The sequence below is a fragment of the Pinus tabuliformis genome, chromosome 2_1 (assembly GCF_031772625.1).
Source record: "Pinus tabuliformis cultivar Carrire ecotype Pingquan chromosome 2_1, CPIR1, whole genome shotgun sequence".
In the NCBI taxonomy this organism is placed as follows: domain Eukaryota; kingdom Viridiplantae; phylum Streptophyta; class Pinopsida; order Pinales; family Pinaceae; genus Pinus; species Pinus tabuliformis.
The window spans coordinates 291,940,795-291,963,947 of NC_142299.1; the positions used below are offsets into that span (position 1 = coordinate 291,940,795).

The 23,153-nt window shown below is 38.8% G+C and overlaps 2 protein-coding genes across 2 annotated transcripts; both read left to right on the forward strand.

Annotated features, from left to right (window-relative positions):
* The first annotated feature begins 7,033 nt into the window (after nucleotides 1–7,033).
* LOC149199936 (uncharacterized) lies at nucleotides 7,034–12,706 on the forward strand. The gene is made up of 3 exons (XM_089400768.1): nucleotides 7,034–8,416; nucleotides 8,552–9,480; nucleotides 9,580–12,706. The coding sequence occupies exons 1-3, from the start codon at nucleotides 7,034–7,036 to the stop codon at nucleotides 12,704–12,706; spliced, it is 5,439 nt and encodes a 1,812-aa protein (XP_089256894.1).
* Nucleotides 12,707–19,228: 6,522 nt separating this feature from the next.
* Nucleotides 19,229–19,974, forward strand: LOC149199937 (uncharacterized). Its single transcript, XM_089400770.1, has 2 exons — nucleotides 19,229–19,253; nucleotides 19,436–19,974. The coding sequence occupies exons 1-2, from the start codon at nucleotides 19,229–19,231 to the stop codon at nucleotides 19,972–19,974; spliced, it is 564 nt and encodes a 187-aa protein (XP_089256896.1).
* Nucleotides 19,975–23,153: the final 3,179 nt, after the last annotated feature.

Consider the following 23,153-nt stretch of genomic DNA (forward strand, 5'->3'; position numbering starts at 1 on the left):
CTGTACATCGTTTGCCTTCCTCTTTTTCCATTTCTGCTCCCTCTTTTCCTTGTTCTTGCTTGCAATGGGTTTTTATGATCCCCCAATCTCTCGGTTCACATTCTTGCCTCTAGCTTCTAGATGTGTAGCCTGAAAGGATATCTCATCTATGCAAGTGGGGTTAAACATGAGAATGGTGTGCCTCAAATACCTATGTAGACCACCTATATACTTCAACAAAATTTCAGGTGAGTCTAGAGAAATGCCTAGAATTAAAGCTCTTTCTCTAAATTCCTGGGTATAGCTTTGTACACTTTGGCCCTTTAGTTGGCGAAGAGTTTGTCAACTCATCATTGCTTGTTGCATATAGGCTAGTAGATAGAATTGTTTTTTAATGGCAGAAACAAATTCACTCCAGGTAGAAATACTTTTACCATGCTTCTTCAAATCAACTTGTGTCTCGCCTTCCCACCACTCTAGGGCAGTTCCTCCAAGGCGAAGACTAGCTAGCTCAATCTTTCTCCTTTCTGAATCGATGTTCTAGACCCTGCAATATACATCAATCTGTCTAATCACGTTATCTAGCTTTTCTGCATTTAATTCCCCATCATATATTGGCAAATGAAATTTTACATATAATTTAATCAAAGGGCTAGAAGGAGGTGTTGATAGAGGAGGCTCTTTCCCTTTCCCTTTGCCTTCTGAATGGCCATCTAGAAGAGGTTCATGTGCTCCTTTGTCTTGTTTGGAGGTTGAAGTATCTTCAGCTCGACCTTTCTTAAATTCTCGATACATCAATTCTGCCATGGCTCTCATGGTCATGAAACTGTCCATAAACTAAGAGTCTGATTCCAAGGGAATTTCTTCTGCCATTTTCCTCCTGGGATAGACCCTTCTTATGTCTGGGTTAGTCTCAACCAGTTCTCTTTCTCCTAATTTGAGCTTTGACCTAGTTAGCATCCAACAATCGAGCACAAGCTTGTCTAACCTTAGCAAACCTAAAGCTTTGATACCACTTGATCTGATAATGAGATCATAGACAATTATTAAGGTATTACATACTCATGTGCATGGATTTTCCTATGTTACTTTGTGCAATGGATCAATAAGATTGCGAAATACATAGACAATGAAGCAGTTAAAGAACATAATAGATAAACACACATAAACACAACAAGTTTAATAAGGAGTTCACCTAACACTCCTAAGCTACATCTCCTGCTCTAGCCTTCAGTGGTGACCTCTATATTATGCCTTCAAAAATAGAGTTTTACAAAAGTATGAGCTCAATTTGAGTCTCAACTCAATCGATACAACAACAAGAGTTTTGCTTGAACCCCTCAAGACTCCCTGAGTACACAAACTCTCTCTATCACTCTTTGTCTCTGTCTTTGCTCTGCCTTAGCACTGCCTATCTCTATGTTTGTCAGCCTGTGGCTTTAAAGGCAATCGACATTGTCGATTCATTTCTCCTTATCGGGCTCTCTAGCTTCCCAGCCTCTGTCTGCTTGGATCCCCCTCTGAGCATTAACAATCATTGCTAAACACTTTCAGGGATGGTGGCCACCTGTTCTGTAACGGAATGGGTCATCGGGCCTTTGAAATCCCCAAAAATAACATTCTCTGTGTTCATAGAGAAATACATTAAAAACTGTGAAAAAATTGCCAAACTTCCGTTTATCATATTTGAAATGTTATCAATTTCACCTTATAACTCCTATCGGGTCCACCTATATATCGACATCGCATCTCCATCGTTGATCTGGGAGATCCAGATCCAACGACTATGGTTCATTTTGGGCATCTATTTCGTACAGGGGTTAACTACCTAATAAGGGTGGTTTTCTCTCTCCTTAGCGTGGACACATGGCAGCCAATGTCTGGGATCGGGCGGAGCCTGGCCCAGACCACTTACCGCCTTTGGCCTGCCCAAAATCTCACTTGTATCGTGATTTCCCTTTTATATTTAAAATACAATAAAATATGAAATCCCTCTCATATCGGACTTGAAATCTTATAATATCGCATCTATAAGTTCCATCGGGTCCATAATATCGCATCAGGCGCATTTCCTTTGTAATCCATTCATTTGGCGGAAATGCAAAATACAAAGGAAATTGCTGCTTTCCAGATTTCAAAATACATAGAATATCGTCTATAACTCCATTAGGTCTGGCTATCATAAGCCATATGTATATCGGCCCTACTTCATTGTAATGTGTCAACATGATATTGTGATGCGATTGATTGCAATCGCATATCACACATACCTCACGCCATTGTAAGCGCTCTGTATTTGTCGATAGTGATATTGCGATGCAACTTGGGTCGTCGATCTGCGCGCTTGACTGACGGTCCTCGTTAAGTCCGTTGATTGCTATCACAAGTTCCATATGGTGTGGTCCAATATCCTCCACTTGCCACCACCAATTGCGATTTGCCGATCGAAGCTGGACCACTGATCGACTAGATCCGACGGCTCCGATAAGCCTGTTTTCACTACTTTATCCATGTTTTTGCCTCCCAATAGTATAATCCAACTTTTTAACAGGATCTTCTTTTGCTATAGTTTTGAATGTTTGAAGACTTATAGGGTTTTCTAGGATCCATTTGGATCAACGATAAACTGAACGAGAGGGGAGAGGAGGAATGAAGAGAGAGAGGGAGAGGAGTGAGAGATGTAGAGAAGGGTAAGAGAGGGAGAGGGAGACATAAAGATGGAGTGGGGAGAGGAATAAGGGGATAGGGAGGGAGATAGTGAGAGGATCAGAGGGGAGAGAGAGAGAAATGGGGGAAGGGAGAGGGAGGTAGGAAAGAAAGGGAGAGAGAGGAAGGACAAGAGAGAGGACTTGAGAGAGAGCACGAGAGAGAGAGAGACAGAGATGTAGTTGGAAGGTGAAAGGGAGGGAATAAGAAAGACATAGGGAGTAAGAAGTGGAGAGAGAGAGAGAGAGGGAGTCATAAAGGATAGATAGCGAGAGTGTGTGTATGTTTAGGAGTGAGATAAAGAGAAAAAGAAGCAGAGATGAATAGAGGCGGGGGAAGGGTAAAGAGAGGGATATAGTAATATATTTGGAGAGTGAAGAGAGAGAGAGAGAGGTGAGAGAGAAAGGAAGAGAGAGAGGATGTGAGATTGTGGCGAGAGGGAGGAAAAGAGAGATGGAGTTGGATGGGGAAGAAGGAGGGAGGTAATAATAAATACATAGAGAGAGAAAGGTGGAGATAAAGAGAGAGTGAGTGATAAGGAAGATGGAGAGAGAGGGAGAGAGGACAACAGGTGGGAAGAGAGATAGGAGAAAATAGAAGAAAATAAGAATAAGAAGAAAATAGTTTGAGATTTATCACAATGAAGACTATTTGTAATTGATTACATTATTATTATTCACATTTTCTATCATTCAACACTATTACATTGTCACTTTGCATTCAAAATTTTTATGTCATCATTAAAGTTATGAACAATATTTCTCATCTCAACAAATTGAGGTAACTAGGAAAATTTAAAATTAAAATGTCTAGATAAATCTAGATATTTAAAATGATTATATTAATATTAGATGTATTTACATATTATTGGTCAATTAATCATATTTTAGATAAATTTTCTTTGCCTTAACTCCAGATCTATCAAGCTCTGAGAGGGATCAAAACTCTCGAGGTGCAAACAGTTCCTCATGTTTTTCACTTAAAAAAGAGGTTTTCACCTCGATATTTGATTCCTCTCGGCTCTTATAGATTTGGAGCTCAGATGGATCTAGGCTAGTATAGAGCCCAGTATGAGCGAGTGTTAGTAAAAAGTAAAAAGTAACATAAAATAATAAAATTCAATTGGTTACATTGTAATTTTGTTTTTATTAATAAAATTACGAATAATGTTTCAGATAAAAGGAAATCACAATATACATATTACATTAAAATATATAACTTATAAGTAGCAAAAACAAGTTAAGATCCATTTTACGTTATAAAATAGAATACTAATCGGTAACCATAATTAGATTCAATTAATAAATAGATAAAAACTTTAACACTTATAATAAAATTACAATATGAAAGTAGGTTTAACCATGGATATTTGAGTCCACTTTGCGATAGACATTTTTAACTTTTATATGAGCTTTGTTACAATACCATGGGCCAAAACAATGTTTCATCAATACAACATGCCCAAAAACTATTGTCATTTAACAATCAAAATATTTTATAAATATTTAATTTGAACTAACTTTCATAACCTTTTTTTATTAAATTCAATAGAAAAAAAGATATAATTACTTTTGTGATATATCTACACCCATTAAAAAATATAAGATATAAATAGTAGCTACACATTAAGATCCATTTTACAATATAAATTAAAATAATAATTTTGTAACCATATTTAAATTTCATTAATAAGTAGATAAAAATTTAATAGTTACAAAATAATATAACTTTTAAGAATGGATATTCATCCGCACTTTACCACAGATATTATTAATTGTATGCGCCATAGGATGGCTCTCTTATTTCACAGTCAAAATAATATTTACAATATAACAAGATGATAAAAAATAATAAAATTCAATTTGTTACGTTGCGATTTTCTTTTTATTAATAAAATCAAGAATATTTTTTGCATAAAATAAAATCATAATATACATATTACCATAAAATATATAACTTATAAGTACCAACAGTAAATTAAGGTTCATTTTACCTTATAGAATATAATAATGATTTTGTAACATATTTAAATTTCATTAATAAACACATAAAAACTTTAATACTTGCAATAAACTTACAAATACCAATATGCTTAACCATGAATATTCACGGCCGCTTTTCTATAGATATCATTAACTTGTAAATGAGTTTTGTTACAATACCATGGCTCATCAATTCAACATGCCCAAAAACTCTCCCATTTCACAATAGAAATATTTTATAAATATTTATTTGAATTTAATTATAACATATCTTTTGATTAAATCTAAAAGAAAAAAATAATATTATAGTTACTTTTGAGATATATCTACACCTCTATCCCATAAAAATATATAAAATATAAATAGTAGCTATAAATTAAGATCCATTTTACTATATAAATGCAAATAATACTTTTGTAAGGATATTTAAATTTCATTAACAACCACATAAAAATCTAATACTTACAATATAATAATAATTTTAACTGTGGATATTCATCCCCACTTTACCATGGATATTGATAAATAAAAATTTATTAGTGCACCAACAAGTTAAGAAAAATGGATATGGAGGAGAATGGGAATTTATGGCCAAAGGTAATGCATATCCTATAGTTGATAGGAAGATGGAAGAAAAGACATATTGGACCATCTTATCCCCACCTATGTAAGATGCATGAGGAACCCATTGAACCCATTAGTCACCTATGTAAGATGCAGGAGGAACCCATTGAACCCATTGGTCACCTGAAACTCCATTGACCACCTGTTAAACTCATGTAGGTTCATTGACAATTTATGAAATAAAGTGATCTATATATATTTATTTATGGAATAGAGTGATCTATATATTTGGACACCGGAGAAAACTAACATGTGGTTAGTAAAGCATGGGTCGTAATGTTGGGTCGAGTCTCATAGAAAGAGCGGGACAACGCCAAGAAAGAATACGATAAAAATAATAGAAAAATTTAGTTTGAGAGTGATCACAATGAAGACTATTTGTAACTGGATACATTATTATCATTTACATTTCCTACCATTAACACTATTACATTGTCACTTTGCATTCAAATATTTTATTTCATAATTAAAGTGATTAACAATATTTATCATCTCAACAAATTGACGTAAGATATTTAGCATATTTAAAATGATTATATTAATATTACATATATTTACATATTATTAATAAAATTAATCATATGTTCGGTAGAATTTCTTGGCCGCGCATGCTTGAAACTAGCCTAGATCTATCTTAACTCTGGTTCTATTAAGAGAGGGATCAAATCTCTCAAGGTGCAAACATTTTGTTAGCGTTTGCATTCAAAAAAAGAGGTTTAGGTCTTGAACTCAAAAAAGAGGTTTTCACCTGGAGACGTTTGATCCCTCTCAGCGCTTATAGATCCAGAGTTAGGATAAAAGTTAAAATAATAAAAAATAATAAAATTTAATTGGTTACATTGTAATTTTATTTTATTTTTATTAATAAAATAATGAATAATGTTTCAGATAGAAGGAAACTACAATGTACATATTACATTAAAATATATAACTTATGAGTAGCAACAATAAGTTAAAATCCATTTTACCTTATAAAATAGAATAATGATTTTGTAACCATATTTAAATTTAATTAATAAGAAGATAAAAACTTTAATACTTACAATAAACCTACAATATAATAATATGTTTGACCATTGATATTCACGTCCACTTTTCCATAGATATTATTAACTTGTAAATGGGCTTTGTTACAATACCATTGGCCAAAACCAAGGTTCATTAATAAACCATGCCCAAAAACCATTCTCACTTCACAATCAAAATATTTTATAGATATTTTAATTGAATTTCATTTTATAACATTTTTTTATTAAATCTAAAAAAGAAAAAAATTACAATTACTTGAGATATATCTACACCTCTATCACACACACACACACACACACACATATATAGTAGCTATACATTAAGATCAATTTTACCATATAAATTAAGTAATAATTTTGTAACCATATTTCCATAATTTTGGACTTTGCAGATTCAAAAAAATCTCAAAACATCCCTAGCATAACATTGAAGATAGACTTGGAAGACTGGCGGAGCGGACGCGGGGTTGAAGGCGCCTCTGGTTAGGGTTTTCACAGGTGCACAGGATTGTCAGAGGAATCCGTAGCCAGGCCGGTTCCTCAGGCGCAGGTCGAAATCCGGCGTCAGGGCCTGCGGCTCCCCAGGCTGAAGCGATTTTTCGTAATCTCACTGATTTTAATAAGAGAACTAGGGTTAAAACCTAGCCGACAATACTGAACGGGATGGACGAGGCAAGGGGGGGGGGTGCAAACCCCTCCTTCAAAAATATAGTGATGGGAGAAACCAGTTCAGAAGGAACTCCAAGCGGAAACAAGGAAAACCTGGCCCCGGTAATGGGCAACTTGTGGCAGAAGCGAATGAAAGGAAAATGCCTTCCTAGAGCTCAGAAAAAACCCAGGTATGTCATTCCATTCAATAAACTGGAGGAATACAATAGCTATATGAAGGATCATGCATTAATCTGCAAATTTATCGGCTATTGGCCCTCCGCAAAGGAGTTAAATAGATGGATAGAACATCGATGGAAACCCCGGGGTCATATAGATCTCAAACTGGGAGCGCAGGGTTTCTTCACTGCTATCTTTACGAACCTGGAAGACAAGAACAGAATTTTTGAGGAAGGGCCGTACTTCCTGAATAACGCAGGTCTGTTTATGAAGCATTGGGAAGAGCGGTATAACCCGGACAAAGAAAAACTAATGGATGCTCCGGTGTGGGTTAGGCTGTTTGGGTTACCTGATGAGTTTTGGGACCCAGAAATCCTGGAAGGGATAGGCAATTCAATAGGCAGCTTTGTCAAGACTGCAGAGGCCACCAGAAGAGGAAAGTATAATGCCTTTGCCAGAATTTGTGTTTTCATGAACTTGGCTGAACCACTCCCGGAAAATATTGAATTGGAGTACCATGATGAGGTCTGGACGCAGCCACTCGATTATGAACACATTCCCTTTCGATGCCGGAAATGCCATGAGTATGGCCACTTATATAGGCAATGCCCTCTAAATAAGGAGGAAGGAGAGAAGCCAGAAAAAGAGAGGACAGCAGACAAAGAGGAAGGCTTCCAGCAAGTCTATAGAAAGAAACGACAAAATAAGGAAAACCTGAAACCCAAATCGCAGGAAACATCCAATACATCAAAAAGCCAAAATAAGTTCCAGGTGTTGCAAGATGATGTGGAAGGGTATGAAGTAAATTTGAATGATGATGAAGAACCAGAGAACTCGCCCATGGAGATTTCCCGAGAAGAGAAAGAGAAAGCAAAAAGCCCAAAAGGACCAAGCGAGAAACAAACAGAGGAAAAAGAGGCGGAAGAAACAGTGGAATCGCATATGGAAGTCGAAAACCAGATGGAAAATGAGGCCGAAGAGGAAAAGCTAATGAAGAGACTACTCCAAGAGTGGAAGTATCTGGATAGCAGATTTATACCAGAAAAACAAAAACAGCTATTCAAGGAAGCCTTCCAGAAATACAAGGAACGGAAAGGGGAAACCCTGGAAAAACAAATAACAGAGGTGGGTGAGCAGCAGAAAGAAATGCTGGAAATGGGCAATACTGGCAAAAGTAGCAGAAAAAGAGGACGGAGAACGTTAAATGAAACTATCCAATCGGTGGGCGAAACACTGATCAACTCTGGTAAAGTGATACCTCTGTCAGAGGTATTTTTCCCTTCTTTCCAAAAGTTTTAAATGATTATTGTAAGCTGGAATATTAGAGGATTGCATAGTAAGGGGAAGCAAAGATATTTGCGAGATAAGCTCAAAAAAGAAAAACCTAGCATTTTGATATTGCAGGAGACTAAAATTAGTGTACAACAGTTAGAAGAAATCATTGAAAAAAATAGATTGAATTACAGAGTTATGGGACAGGATGCCATAGGAGTCGCTGGAGGATTAGCGGTATTGTGGAACCCGTCTGAAATCCTTCTAGATAATTGGACTAGCATGCAGGGAACCTTGACAGGGCTGGGCAGGATAGTGGGGACCAAGGAAAAAGTGGTCATTACAGGCGTTTATGGACCCACAAATCCAGGAGAAAAAGAAAACTTCATCAGAAGTTTAAGAACTATCCGACAACTTTTTTCTGGGCAACCGTGGATCATTGGAGGAGACTTCAACTTAATCAGATCCCTGGACGAGAAAAAAGGTGGGGTTAGAAGGCTGGATAAATTTATGGACAAGTTTAATGAGCTGATAGAGGACCTAAGGGTAGTAGATATGAAAACCATCAACGGAGTCTATACATGGAATAATCGAAGAGGAGGCAGGAACCAAATTGCCTCAAAACTGGACAGATTCCTGGTATCTGAAGACATCTTAAACAAAGACATCTATGTCGAAGCCAAGATAATCCCCTCCTTGGGCTCGGACCATTGGCCAATCCGATTGGAAATCGACATCAAAAAAATCCAGGGCAAGAAGCCGTTTCGTTTTGAAGCATTCTGGTTACGGGATCCGAACTTCATAAAAAAGGTAGAAGAATGGTGGAATCAAAGTAGAGTGCAGGGTAGAGGTAAGATGCACACGTTTCATTTAAAGCTGAAGGAATTGAAGATGAAGATCAAGAAGTGGAACAAAGAAGAATTTGGCAACATCATGGAAGATAAGCAAAAACTAGAAAAGGAAATGGAGGATATCCAACAAAAAATAATTCTGGAAGGCAGGACTGAGGAAAGCATCACCAAAGAAGGGATTTTGCTGGGAAGAATGGAAGAAAGACGAAAGCAAGAGGAAATTCTATGGAGACAAAAATCTAGAATTAAATGGCTTCGGGAAGGGGAAAGAAACACAAAATTTTTTCATCAGGCAATGGTTAAGCATAGACAGGGGAACAGAATTCTTTCCATCAAAGGGAATAATGGTATAAGACTGGTGGAGCAAAAGGAAATTGAGCAAACTTTAGTGGATCATCACAGAGGAATCCTTTCTGAACCTCAAGTTGATCGAGGGAGAGCTATCCAGGAGATCTGTACTGCTATTCCTAGACTAGTTACGGAGGACCAGAACAAAGCCTTAATGAGGGCGGTAACTTTGGAAGAGCTGGAAGAGACAGTGAAAGCAATGAGGAAGGGCACAGCACCGGGACTGGACGGCTTTACAGTGGATTTCTACCAGGCTGGCTGGCATTTTCTTGGAAAAGACATACTGGATTTGGTAGAAGAATCAAGGGTGCAACAGAAGGTATGGCCGGCTCTGAACTCAACCTTCTTTACTCTAATACCTAAAGGCGAAAATAAGGAGGATGCTAATGGCTTCAGGCCGATAGCTCTCTGTAACGTAGTGTATAAAATCATAACCTCCTTAATGGCTAGAAGATTAAAACCCTTGCTGGGAAGTTTAATATCGGCGGAGCAAACTGGTTTTGTGGAGGGGAGGCAGATATTGGATGGCTTAGTTGTCTCTCAAGAAGTTATCCACTCCCTCAAAGACAAAAAACGAAAGGGAATGATGATCAAGCTTGATTTATCCAAGGCCTACGATAGGCTCAACTGGAGGTACCTGGAAAGGGTTCTTGAATGTTTCGGCTTTCACAAGAGATGGATTACATGGATCCATAATCTCATTTCTTCCCCTAACTTTTCTATCTTAGTCAATGGAAACCCTTCGAACACGTTTAATGCTTCCAGAGGTATCCGTCAGGGTGACCCGTTGTCTCCCTTCCTGTTTATCCTAGCAGCAGAGGGTCTAGGAAGGTATATTACTCAGGAAAGAGCAGCTCACAGATTAAATGGCCTTCGCTTATGGGGAAACAGACTTCCTCTAACACATCAACAATTTGTTGACGATATAATGCTCTTTGGAGAGCCAACGGTTAAGGAAGTCAAACACCTAAAGAAAATACTGGACTTGTTTGCTGAGGCATCGGGACTTGAAATTAACCGGGATAAATCGTGTGTATTTATCTTCAACACGGTGGAGCAAGTGAAGACTCACCTTACTAGAATTCTGGGCTTCAAAACGGGTGAACTACCCACCAAATATCTGGGTAATATGCTGGACTTCACGTCAAAAAGATTAAGGAACTGGCAGGGAATCTTAGACAAAATGAGGAGGAAAGTCTCGAGCTGGGCATTTAGGGTCCTGAATATTGCTGGCCGAATAGTTTTAGCCAAATCGGTCCTTCAGGCTATACCTATTTATCCCCTTTCAATTATGGCGGCCCCGAAAGGAGTATATGGGAAAATTAGAGAAATTATCAGAAATTTCATTTGGAGAGGGTCGGAGGAAAAAAAGAAATGGGCCTTAGTGGCCTGGAACCAACTCACAGAGAGGAAAGAGGGAGGTGGGCTAGGATTAAGAGACCCGGAATTGCTCAATCAAACACTGGGAGCTAAACTTTGGTGGAGGTGGGTGCAAGGGGGAAATGACCTCTGGAAATCAATATGGAGAACAAAATATCGAATGCCAGAATCACAGGACGACATTCTAAGACAAGAAGAAATGCCCCGCGGATCCGCTGTGTGGGAATTGGCCAGCCAAAATCGAAACATTGTTGCGCAGCATGCATTCTGGGAAATCAGAGGAGGTAATGAAGCTCACTTCTGGGACGACAGATGGCAGCAAAGAGAAAGACTGAATAATATGCAGGACCTACATCAAATCAGAGGAAGAATTGAGGGGAATAGAACTAGTGTCAAGGATTATTGGAATCCTGCCAACATGAATGACTGTTGGAGATCCTGGAAGGATCCGTTAGAGTGGGATCAGAATCTTAGTCCTGACCTACAGACGGCGTTCAAAAAGGAAATGAACTCAAGGAAAATCAGAGTTAGAGACGGAAAAGATATCCTCCGCTGGGGTAATACCATGAGAGGCCTTTTCTCAGTCAAGGAGGCTTATTACTTGGCAAATCCTCACAACATCATCAATGGCCAGCATAACTGGAGGAAAATTTGGGATCTAAATTGGTGGCCCAAAGTGACCACTTTCGCTTGGTTAGCTTTGAAAAACAAAATCTTAACTTGGGACCGCATTCAACAACGGGGTTTTTCGGGACCTTCGAGCTGCTATCTGTGCAAGAATCACGAAGAAAATAGAGATCATATTATGATCCACTGCCCGTTTATTCAACAACTATGGTCTAATATCAAGCGCACCTTTAATAAACCAGGAATGGAGGTTAGAGATTTTATCGAAATGGTTTCCCATTGGAGGGAAGAAACTTTCCACTGCAGAGTCATACAAAGAGCCTGGAATCTTGTCCCAGGTTTTGTAGTATGGCTGGTATGGAAGGAACGCAATGCTAGAATTTTCAAAAGCATAAGTAAGGGGCCCGAGATAATTTGGGAACGGGTGATAGAGGCGACGAGAGAAACCATTCTGGTAGAGAGATGGCAGGACGAAGATTGGAAAGCAGATCCAGGGGAGCAGGAAATTATGAACAGACTCAACCTCAAATTTGAGATGGTGCATTATCAATTAAGGGGAAAGCAGGACATGAGGATTAAAAGCCCAGACAAGTTTACCTATCCCAGGGGACAATTTATAAAACTAAATTTCGATGGGGCCTCTAAGGGCAACCCGGGGGATGCAGGGTTCGGGGGCATATTCCGTGACAGCAACAGACAAGTAAGATGGATATATGCCGACTGGGGAGGGAATATGACCAACAATGAGGCCGAGTTCTGGGCTCTCCACACTGGTTTGAGAATTGCTATCAGAAACGGCTATTCTAACCTGGAAATTACGGGCGACTCCCAAATTGCTATTGAAATGGTTAAGAAACTCAGGAATGGTAAGGGGTGGGAAAAGGTGACTAAGAGCTGGCGCACAACAGGTATCGTACAGGAGATCGCGGATATGATTAAAAGATTTGACTACTGTACCTTTAATCATGTTCGAAGAAACGGCAATAAACCTGCGGACTGGCTTGCCAACTGGGGCAGCAAAGGCCAGCACAGCAGGATAGATAGTCAGTGGAGGAATACGGAGGCAAATAGAGAGTGGTAGGATCTGATGACGCTCATCAAGGCGGATCATGATGGTGTTATCGGGGATCACACTTCGATCAATGAAAGGGATCATTAAATGGCAGAGGAACGATCGAACCATGACCAAGGTTCGATTGATTAAGGTGGTAAGTGGCACGCAAATCCGCACAATGATGAAGCAGGATTTAAGAGGAGGTATTATGACGGCAGCAGGGATGAGTACCAAGGATTACGCATTTGAGGCGATAATTAACACGCATCAGCTGAGAGGGGAGATTAACGAGGCGTCAGGATACATTGCAGTGGACGTGATTACGGATGGAACGGCCGACGGTAGTGGGGTACCGGATCTGGATGGGAAGCAGTCGGGAATTCAACTTCAGGCATCATTCTATGCTCACCACATTATAAATCTCCGAAGGCAAGAGAATCAGTATTCGATAAACAATTACCTTGGCGGGCCTCTTCAGAAGCATTTACATAATCTCCTACAGAGGCATTCCAAGGGGAGAAATAAACAGAGAAGGGAGAGTGACAGGACTGCTGGTGGCATGGACACCCGTCAGAGAGGCCGTGGTGCAGGGGAGAGGAGTGTAATTGAGGAAGAACGGGAGCAAGGGAAGGGCAAAAGCCCCTCAGAACGAGACCCCCCATTTATTATTTGGGATATAGACGATGATTCAGAGGAGGAAGGCGATGGAGTCTTGGGGAATAGATTCAAGGATATGCAAAAGCGGAGCTTGAAAGGTAGCACGCCCCGGCTGGAGACGAACTCGTCTAGGCAGTATACCTCTGAAGATAGGCGCTCGGGGCTTCGTAAGAGGGGCCGTCCACCGAGCAGTGGTCAAAGCAAAATGCAGAAGGGGGATAGGCACCAGAGCACGACAGAGCACGAGGGAGGGGAAAGTTCTGGCAAGCGTCAGCAGCGACCAGCGAAGCCGAAAAGAACAGTGATGCACCAAATTCGAACGGCGGAAAAGGCCTTTCAAAACAATGCTGACCCTGATATTCGCAAGATAATGCAATTTCTTGAAGACGAGGCCATTCAGGAGCAATCGGCAGACGAGATGGAAGAATGGGCAACAATCCTCCACGACCCTGGCCATACTCGCGGTCGCAGGACTCTTTTTAAGCAATCCCTTCACATGTATTGGGTAATGAAAGGCTTGATGGCGAAGGCCTTGGAACAGGTTGCCAAAGAAATGGCTGATTTGCTTCAGAAGAAACCTGATATGAGCAAGGAGCTAAGCTATATTCGTACAGCCCTGTCAAAACAGGAGGATAAAATGGATGAGATTCTGCACCTGCTGAAGCGTGAACGTCAGGACCCAGTTCAAGGAGACAGCCAGCCGAATCCTGCGCAAGGAGCCAGCCGGCCAGTGGAAAAGGAAGAGGCTTGACGGTAGATATGTTAAGCTCTGTTTATATGTTTTTGTTCTGATTTTGTCCACGTAATTAGAAATGAACAGCAGGAGTAGCATTATAGTTATGAATAAGGTTTACGGCAAGTTTCAAAACTGTTATGCTGTGTTAGCTACTTTGGTTAGACTGAGAGCCTATTACTTCTGGGCTGGACTGAAAAATTACAGATGGTTATTGACCCGGTTTCCCCTTGCGGGCGGGCTTCTATGGTTTGGATGATGTATCTTTTTGGAAAATTTTCAGTAATAGAATGAGTACTACCTGAGCTTACAAAAAAAAAATATTTCCCTAATAAGCACTTAAAAACTTAATAGTTACAATATAATAAGATTTTAAACCATGGATATTCATCCTCACTTTATCATGAATATTATTAACCATACCATATGGGGCGATATGATGGCTCATCAATAAAATAGAATAATGATTCTGTAACATATTTAAATTTAATTAATAAGCACATAAAAACTTTAATACATGCAATAAACCTACAATATAACCATATGTTGAACCATGGATATTCAAGTCCACTTTTCTATAGATATTATTAACTTGTAAATGAGTTTTTTTACAATACCATCTCATCAATACAACATGCTCAAAAACCATTTTTCATTTGGCAATATTTTTTTTATTTTATTATATTTATTTGAATTTAATTTTATAACATTTTTTTATTAATCTAAAAGAATAAAAAAGATTATAATTACTTTTGAGATATATCTACACCTCTATCACATAAATATGTATAAAATATAAATAGCAACTATAAATTAAGATCCATTTTACAATATAAATCAAAATAATAGTTTTCTAACTATATTTAAATTTCACTAATAAGCACATAAAAACTTAATACTTACAATATAATAACATTTTAAACCATGGATATTCATCCCCACTTTACCATGGATATTAATAATTTTACTTTTATTAAAAGAAAGGAAGATTGAATGGGAAACGATGGCCAAAGGTATCTCATTTCATATGGTTATACGAAGATGGAAATTGCTAACATGGGATTTACTTCAAAAGAAAGGACATATTGGATCATCTTATTGCCACCTATGTAAGATACAAGAGGAAACCTTTTGAACTCATGTAGCTTCATTGAGAATTTATGGAATAAAGTGATATATATTTCTCTCCCTGAACAACCTAAGAGAACCTTGGAGTTGTGGCACATATCTATGTTTAAAAATCTCATCGTTAATAAAGCATAGGTCCTAATGTTGGGTCTCCTTATATGGAATGTGTGGAAAGAGTGGAATGAGACCATCTTCAAGGACTTGAAACCATGTATGGATCACGTTTGGAAGATTACAAAGAAAAATGTGAGGGAGACTGTTCAATTGAAAATGTGAGAACTTGACAACTTTAAGGTGAATCAGTTGGCAGAGAGAAACTTAATACCTACAAATCTCCTAGAAGATGGTGTTTTCATTGAGGATTTAATGGCCTTGGCAAGTGAATCATTGAATTATCCCTTGTGCTCTATTCTCCCTCCTACGGAATTCAGAAATTTGACCTTTGATAGGACATCAAAAGGGAATCCTAGTCCATATGGCTTTGGAGGAGTTCTCATGCATGATAAAGGACAATTAAGGAATCTATATGTCGGGTAATTTGGTCACACTTGTAATAGTGTAGCTAAATTTATTGCATTAGAGAGAGGTCTCTAAATCGCAAGAGAGGAGGGATACACAAAGATCCAACTCAATGGTGATTTAAAAAAAGTAGTGGATACAACTCAAAAAATCATTAATGCAGCCCAAGTGGTGAAGGTTGTGAAAAGTTAGAGGTTAGACCTTCTAATGTTTCAGAGTTAGTGTCTACTGTTATCCTTTCCCTATGTGATTACTTCCCACTCTTGAAGATATGGCAATAAGGTGGCTAACCCTGTAGCTAATTAGGGAAGTAGTGAGCCAGATTTTGATTTTTCTACCACATGGCCAGTAGTGGCTAACTTCAACTAGATTTAGATATGAATAAAATATTGGTCACATATCAGACTACCCTACTGGGGGTGATCGATCATGAGATATAAAATAATTTGGCATGGGCTCGTGACCCTATGCCCTACTCGCGACCTCAAGTTAGCCCATTAAAGAAAGTCAATTATGGCATTTGAAGTAGACATAATGTTAGTTTACCATATGTGAGGTTGGTTGTTTAAACAGTGGCAGCTAAGTAGCCAATGTAAGTTGTGTGCAAGAATGTTGGTCGAGATTGTTCTTGTAAAATTTACAGCGGGTTTACTTTAAGAACTAGATTCCCTATTTGAGACCATGGGAGGAGAGGGGTATATAGGGCAGTATTGGTCTCATAAACTACAGTACGCTAAAGGCTCTCAGTAGTGATGCATTAAGCATTACATGGAGTGATGGGAGACTTACTGTGAATTTACCAAGCTACAATACTAATTTAGTTGTGTGGGGCTCATTTTACAAGCTTCTATGGGTGATTCATATTAGGTATAAGATTGCTTGTCCTGTTTCTTTGTTAGCACTAATTGCTTTTGTGTTTAGAAGTCTTTGGAATGTTGGGTATGGTGTGTTAGTGGTATGGTTTGAACAAGGGCATACCCATGTGCCCCCTATAGAGAATATGGGGAATTGGGGTTGTCTTATGCTCTTTCGGCAGGTGCTTCGACGCCCCCTTGGGTGGTCAACTAGTAAAGGTGGGGAAAATTTTAGTTCCATTGGTGAAGTTGCACTCAATTATATAGGGGGTTTGTTTCCTCTTTTATTTATGGAGTCTTTCTCACCTTGAGAGCCTACTTTCTTAGGTCTATTTTTTTTTTGTTTCATGTCGTATGAAGGGTGGGATTTCTATCCTCTGGGGTCAAATTGCAGAGTGGGGACTGGTTTGTTGTTCTGTTACCCACCTTGATTATCCCGGTGATAATATGTAATAATTTGTATGGTTCCTCTCATGTGCATTGGGGGTTGTGGGTAACTATGTCATTGTAAATGTCAAAGGTTTATCCTTGTTCACCTTTCTTGGTTAACAAGTGTTTTAGCGAGGGGTTTTTCTAGAGTCAATTCGACCAACTTAAAAAGAGGAACATGAATGCTCCAAGAGGCAAAGGGTGTGATGGGCTTGAGATGAGAAGTGTCCAACATCAGCAATGACAACATGATTAGGGATAAGGGGTAATAGTGGATTCTTCATCTCCCTTCTTCTTCCATCCTGTTGGAAATGATCCCTCAACTGATGATAGTTTTAATATACTTCAACAGTTGCACAGTTCATTGATCTAGCTTAATCGAGCTCGACAAGATTACCATATTGATACCATCGACTCCATGAACAACCTCTGATGCAATATGTGGGAGATGCATGACAAAATGGTGAGTATTTGGAGAGGATAGAGGCACATCCAGGGTAGGTAGACTGACTCGAAACTAGGTTGACACACATGGAGGATCACATCCATTGTGAGTTTAAACCCCCACCTTCCTGAGGCTTAGCTCCAAACAACCCTATCCCGATAAATTTTGATGATACCTAATGAGTGTTGGTTGTTTTTTGTGCGTTTTGGTCTTTTGGCAATGGCTACTAGTTCGTGTTTGTATATCTCTACTGCTTTGGCAATATACTATGTATCTAAGCATGCACATGTTGGACAATAGGTCTAATAATAACAAAAAGTATCCACTACCATATTAATTCAACTATATAATGTATATTAACATAAATTATATTATTTCATAATTTTCTTATTTGTACATAAATAAAATTCATTAATTCTTTTCTTTTTCAATTTTCTTTCTTCTTCCTAATGACATATTTTGTTGACATTTTTTAATTAAATCTAATTTTAAATTCAACCCAAAAAAAACACTTTAAAACAATTGAAAAACGCAATACTATGCATATTAATACAAATAAAATAGCGATCGACCACTGAATCTGCTCACATAAATGCCCAAAAACACAAACATGAAACCTATTTAATGTCACGGAAAAGATATCATGACTCACGGCAAGGTTGGGTTCTTTCGCAGTAACGAATATTATAAGAAATGACGAGACTGGTCCTAGTAGCCGTTCAAAGGAAAAACAATGCCGTGAAACAAGGTAGGAACAGATCGAAAGGCACCAAAACGTGAAAGGTCTGGAAGTACAGAATTATCTATCTCTCACTGCAAGATCTGACAGTGAGAATACGAAAAACAATAGTATTCTAACGCACAAAAGTTCTGTCCCTGTTTTGCCTTTAAATACAATAATTTAATTAAAAAGTTTGGGGTAGCTTTGGCATGGTTCTCAAGACTACTGAAGTTTGGAAAATCATAGCGGAAAAGATATTAAAGAAAAACGGACGACCCATTTAGTTGCTCAACTGTCCACCGTAAACTATGAAAGTACAGGCGTCCTTTTTAATATTCTCAATCAATCTCTCCCTTTTCAAGTGGAAAAGACGTCGACAGTGGTAGAGGAAACCGTTAGCAATGGAATAAAATAGAATGAAAGAAAAACAAATGTGCGCACAAAAAGAAAATTAAGTTGAAACAATCAATCAGAGCTCATCGGAGTCTTTGGCCGCAGACAATAAAGCGCGCAAAAGGTTGGGCCGGCATTATAATTAGGAAAAAGTTAAAAAGCGCAAAGCAAGAACGATACTCCACCGTCCGTTTCTTGGAGAAGAATTCAAGCAATGTAATGTATTGTCACCCACCTTGATCCTTTTTAGGTGTCCACAGCCTGTACTGCAATGTCCAGTTTGAATGGTAGTAGTTTAAAAATTATGTTTTTTCTTTCACAGTTATCAAAATTTTATATTTAAAAAAAAATTGATTCCAAATTTTGTAAATTTTAAAAAATTGATGTTCTAAAAATTTTTGATAATATTGTATCCATTTTCGTTATAATGTTGAATCCATTTTTGTTATCAAAACCATGATTCAAATACTAACTCTAACAAAAATTTTTGAATTTTTTTTACTTAACTTCGACCACTTTGGACGGTCCAGTAATTCCTGCCCTATTCCTCCGCTTCACTAGACGACTCCGTTTGAATAAAGTGGTAGGCGTGGGAATTGGCCACTTTACTTTCCTTAGTTTATAGTTTTTCTTTATCACGTGAATCATCGTGTTGTTCTTTATGAGTACGATGAATGCTTGCACTCCACTCAAAGGTGAGATAGCAATTCTTTAATTCTTTTATTCGAGGGCCAATTTTTTATATATAGAGAGGTGTATCATGATGGAAATCTACTGGTATGCCTGTTGGGACGCAATAAACCTATTATTATTATTACCATAGCCCGCCGGATTTATGCTGTTTATATGTCAGACTGCATTGAACTGTTTTTATCAGGAAGAAATATGAAGATAGGAGGGGCACCTGCGGTGGTGAGGCAAGTGTGGTCGGTCGTGAGTGGAGTGCTCAAATCGAAATCAAGTGTTGTCAAGGGCAAAGCTGCCCACGCAATGAAGAGCAAGATTGCTGTTCTTGGCCTCATCAAGAACAAGAAGTTATTTGTTGCAATGTCTGAAAAGATGAATTCCCTGTTTGGACAGGAAGAGTGCCAGAGCTATTCCAGCGACAACATGGCAGTGACGGCGTATCATGCTTCGGCGAGCGATGAGATGCCTTGTGAAGTGCTACAACACGGCGAACAGCAATTGGATTATCTATCAGCGGCGCCTTCCGAATCAGACACGCCAGCGGTTAGCACTATAAATTCTGTTTGTGATACAGAAGAGCGATTGTGTAGGTACTCGGACGTTGGCCAGCTGGAGGACGAGATCGACATTTTGGCAGACGCTTTTATCAGGAGGTTTCGGGCCCAAATGTATTTGCAGAAACAGGATTCCTTCAAACGATATAGAGACATGTTAAATAGAAGCGTCTGAGCGTTACAATACTTGCATAGATACATAATATGTGAGTTCAGATATATTGCAGATGGCGAAGCCAAGGAGAAGTTCAGTGGCAAAAGATTTTTGTCAAGTTCGCAATTGTTATCGACTGGGTTCCGATTACAAGACAATGAAACCAGTGCCAATACTTTCACTTGCTTTCAGTGAAACTTCAATACTGTTTACCCTTTCATGACATTAATGAAATGTTAAATTTATTTATGATCCTTTTTATGTTATTTCCATGTACTTTTTTCTTTGTATATGAGGAGATATTATGCAAAATATCGTTAAGGGTTCAAGCTAAAATCTCGTACCTGGCATGCAATCTTTGATAATTTTATTAATCTGTTAAATTTAATTTATAGTTTTCATCATTTTTAAGCTGAGAGAAAAGATTGTTTTTGTTATGAAACAGTGTTATTTTTAATTATTAAGAAGAAATAAATTATTGTTTTAAATATTAATGTAAAAGACGAACAAATCAAAGTTTTAATCGACTAAGCTATCAGGCCTTGCAAACATCTTCCTCTCTCTCTCTGGAAAGCTTGAATCGGTTGTAATTTATAAAATCCAAATTGCAAAAATCTATGTTGGCTAACCAGTGACCTATTCCTTCAAAGTACATCTAATCTGTCGGGCTGCAGTCTAATGATAAATTAAAGCACTTATCATGATAATGGATCACAGATAAATTTAGATCATGAAGGCTCAAATGCCAACAGTCACGTTCTAGTTGATATATATGCTTCATGCTAAAGAAAATATAAATATAAACACTTATCATGATAATGGATCATGAAGGTTCAAATTCTGGGCGTCATGTTCTTGTTGAAACATATTTTTCATGCAAAAGAAAAATATGAATACAAAGATGGTGATTGTGAATATAAATATAAATTGTTTGCCTATGTAGTTATTTGTGAATATATATATATATATATATATTTTTCCCGTAGAAAAAGTCGTAATTTCTATTAAGTCAAGAGAAATTACATTCTGTAGATGCTGAGCATATGCATACTGAGGCTGGTTGCCTCTCCAGGCCTCTGAAAGAGACTGTTAATTGTTTCAGAAAAGCTGAACTATCATGAAAGCATTCTTCTCCCCAAACTGTTTATCCACGCAGGGAGTTTGGAGAGGTATAAACAAAAAAGATCAACAGAGAGAGATAAAACTGTTCAGGATTCTTTTGCAGTGTAGCTGTAGCTCACTGCGCCAAAAATAACAGCAAAAAGTATATAGCCATGTTTTTCCCCCATGGTCGATTACTGATCATATACAACAGTTTATATATAAAAGTCATGAAAAAAACAGTGTTTTAAGCATGATGGGACCCCTTTCAGATATGAGCATCCCTTTGAGCCTGGTAGTCATCAAAGGGTCTGTGATAGTGTTGAAAGAAGGTTCCATCCAGTTCTTCTTGAATTAACCAGTCCGCTTCTTGCCTCTGTGCTGCTTGTTTGGAAAGGTAGTCCGCCCGTGAGTTGCGCTCCCTGTATATATGGCGACAGTCAAATATTTCAAATGCATCTGTTAGTCTGAGTACTTCATCCAGTATGTGTCTCAAAGAGAAAGCAGAGCAAGATGATTTTCTGGTGAGCCAATTACAAACAATCTTTGAATCTCCAAACAGTTGAAGTTTTGTGCAGCCTTTCTCAAGTGCAAAAAAGATGAGGTGTTTTGCAGTGGAGAGTTCAGCATAATTGTTTGTGCCTCTTCCCAGGGGAATTTGTATCATGTAATAGTGATTTTCTCTCAGATAGAGGAGTGCACCCCCCCCCACATCCCTCCTCTTAGGCAGAGCCATCAAAGTATGCCCAAGGGAAGGAGTTGTCTATAAGTTCAGGGGTGATGGTCCGGGGGGGGCGTAGGAGGATCATCAGGGATGAGGGCAAGGTTTGCAAGAATGTGGGCGATAATGACCGGCCAGTGGGGAGGTTTCTGTTCAAAAATTGCACAGTTCCTAGCTATCCAGATTGACCAGCACATGAGGAGAGGGATATTCTTGTTTTTTCCAGAGTGTTGTTCCTGCCAGTTTTGCCAGGCCTCGAAGATGGTCGGGCCATGCCATTGTTGAAGGGAGGGGGAGTGAGAAAGGAGAGCAGACCATTGTTCTTTTACTTCCGGACAGGTAAGGAAGAGATGTTATGTATCTTCTTCATTCCTTCTGCATAAATGGCACCAGAAAGGTCCATAGAAGGATCTTTTCTTCAAGTTTGCCCCCGTTGGAATTTTATTGAAGAGTATAGCCCACATGAGGAGTCTCGTTCTTGGTGCTGCCTTGAGGTGCCAAATTGCTTTCCACCACTGCTGTGTATTATCTGGCTGGAAGGTGTGCATCAGCTGTAGGTATCCCTCCTTTGGGGTATATGAACCATTTTTGGCTAGAGCCCAGACAATCTCATCTTCCCCCTCTGTAATTCTGATATGAGCTTGTGTGAGAGCCTCTGTGTATGACTCCCATTCTTGTCTCCATGGAATCGGAATATGGAGGTCTCGTGATGTCCTCCAGACCTGGTGGAGAAAACTGGAGTTTTCTTGGTCTGCAATATGAGCGACATGTGTAGCACCTTGGTCCTTGAGATGTGCGAGGAGTTGTCCTGATAGTCTATGCATATTTCCACATCCGATCCAGGGGTCAATTCCTAAACGGACGGAGTCTCCCTGTTTAATCCTCCATGTCAGACCCTCCCGAATTAGGGGAAGAGAATTTATGACTGCTTTCCATATGATGGAGTGTCTTCCAGATCCCCTATGTTCCCTGCGAATCCAGCTGTAGATGCTTTCTGGAGCAATATATTTTTCCATGACCACTTTCTTCCAGAGACTATTTGTTGTGAGGAGCTGCCATCCCAATTTTGCTGGCAGTGCATTTGCAAATAGGTCTAATCTTTTAATTCCCCAACCTCCCCATTTTTTTGGTCTAGCAATGGTATCCCATTTTACCCAGGCAAAGAGATTTCCCTGTTTAGATCCCTTCCATAGGAATCTACAGCATATTTTTTATATCCTCGTTAAGATTCCTCTTGGTATCCAAACCAGGGACATCCAGTACACCGGCGTTGCTTCCAGCACAGCTTTGATAAGAGTAAGTCTTCCAGCCCTTGTGAGGTATCTATTGTACCAGACATTGATCCTTTTCTCCACTTTTGTGATTAGCCAGATCCAAT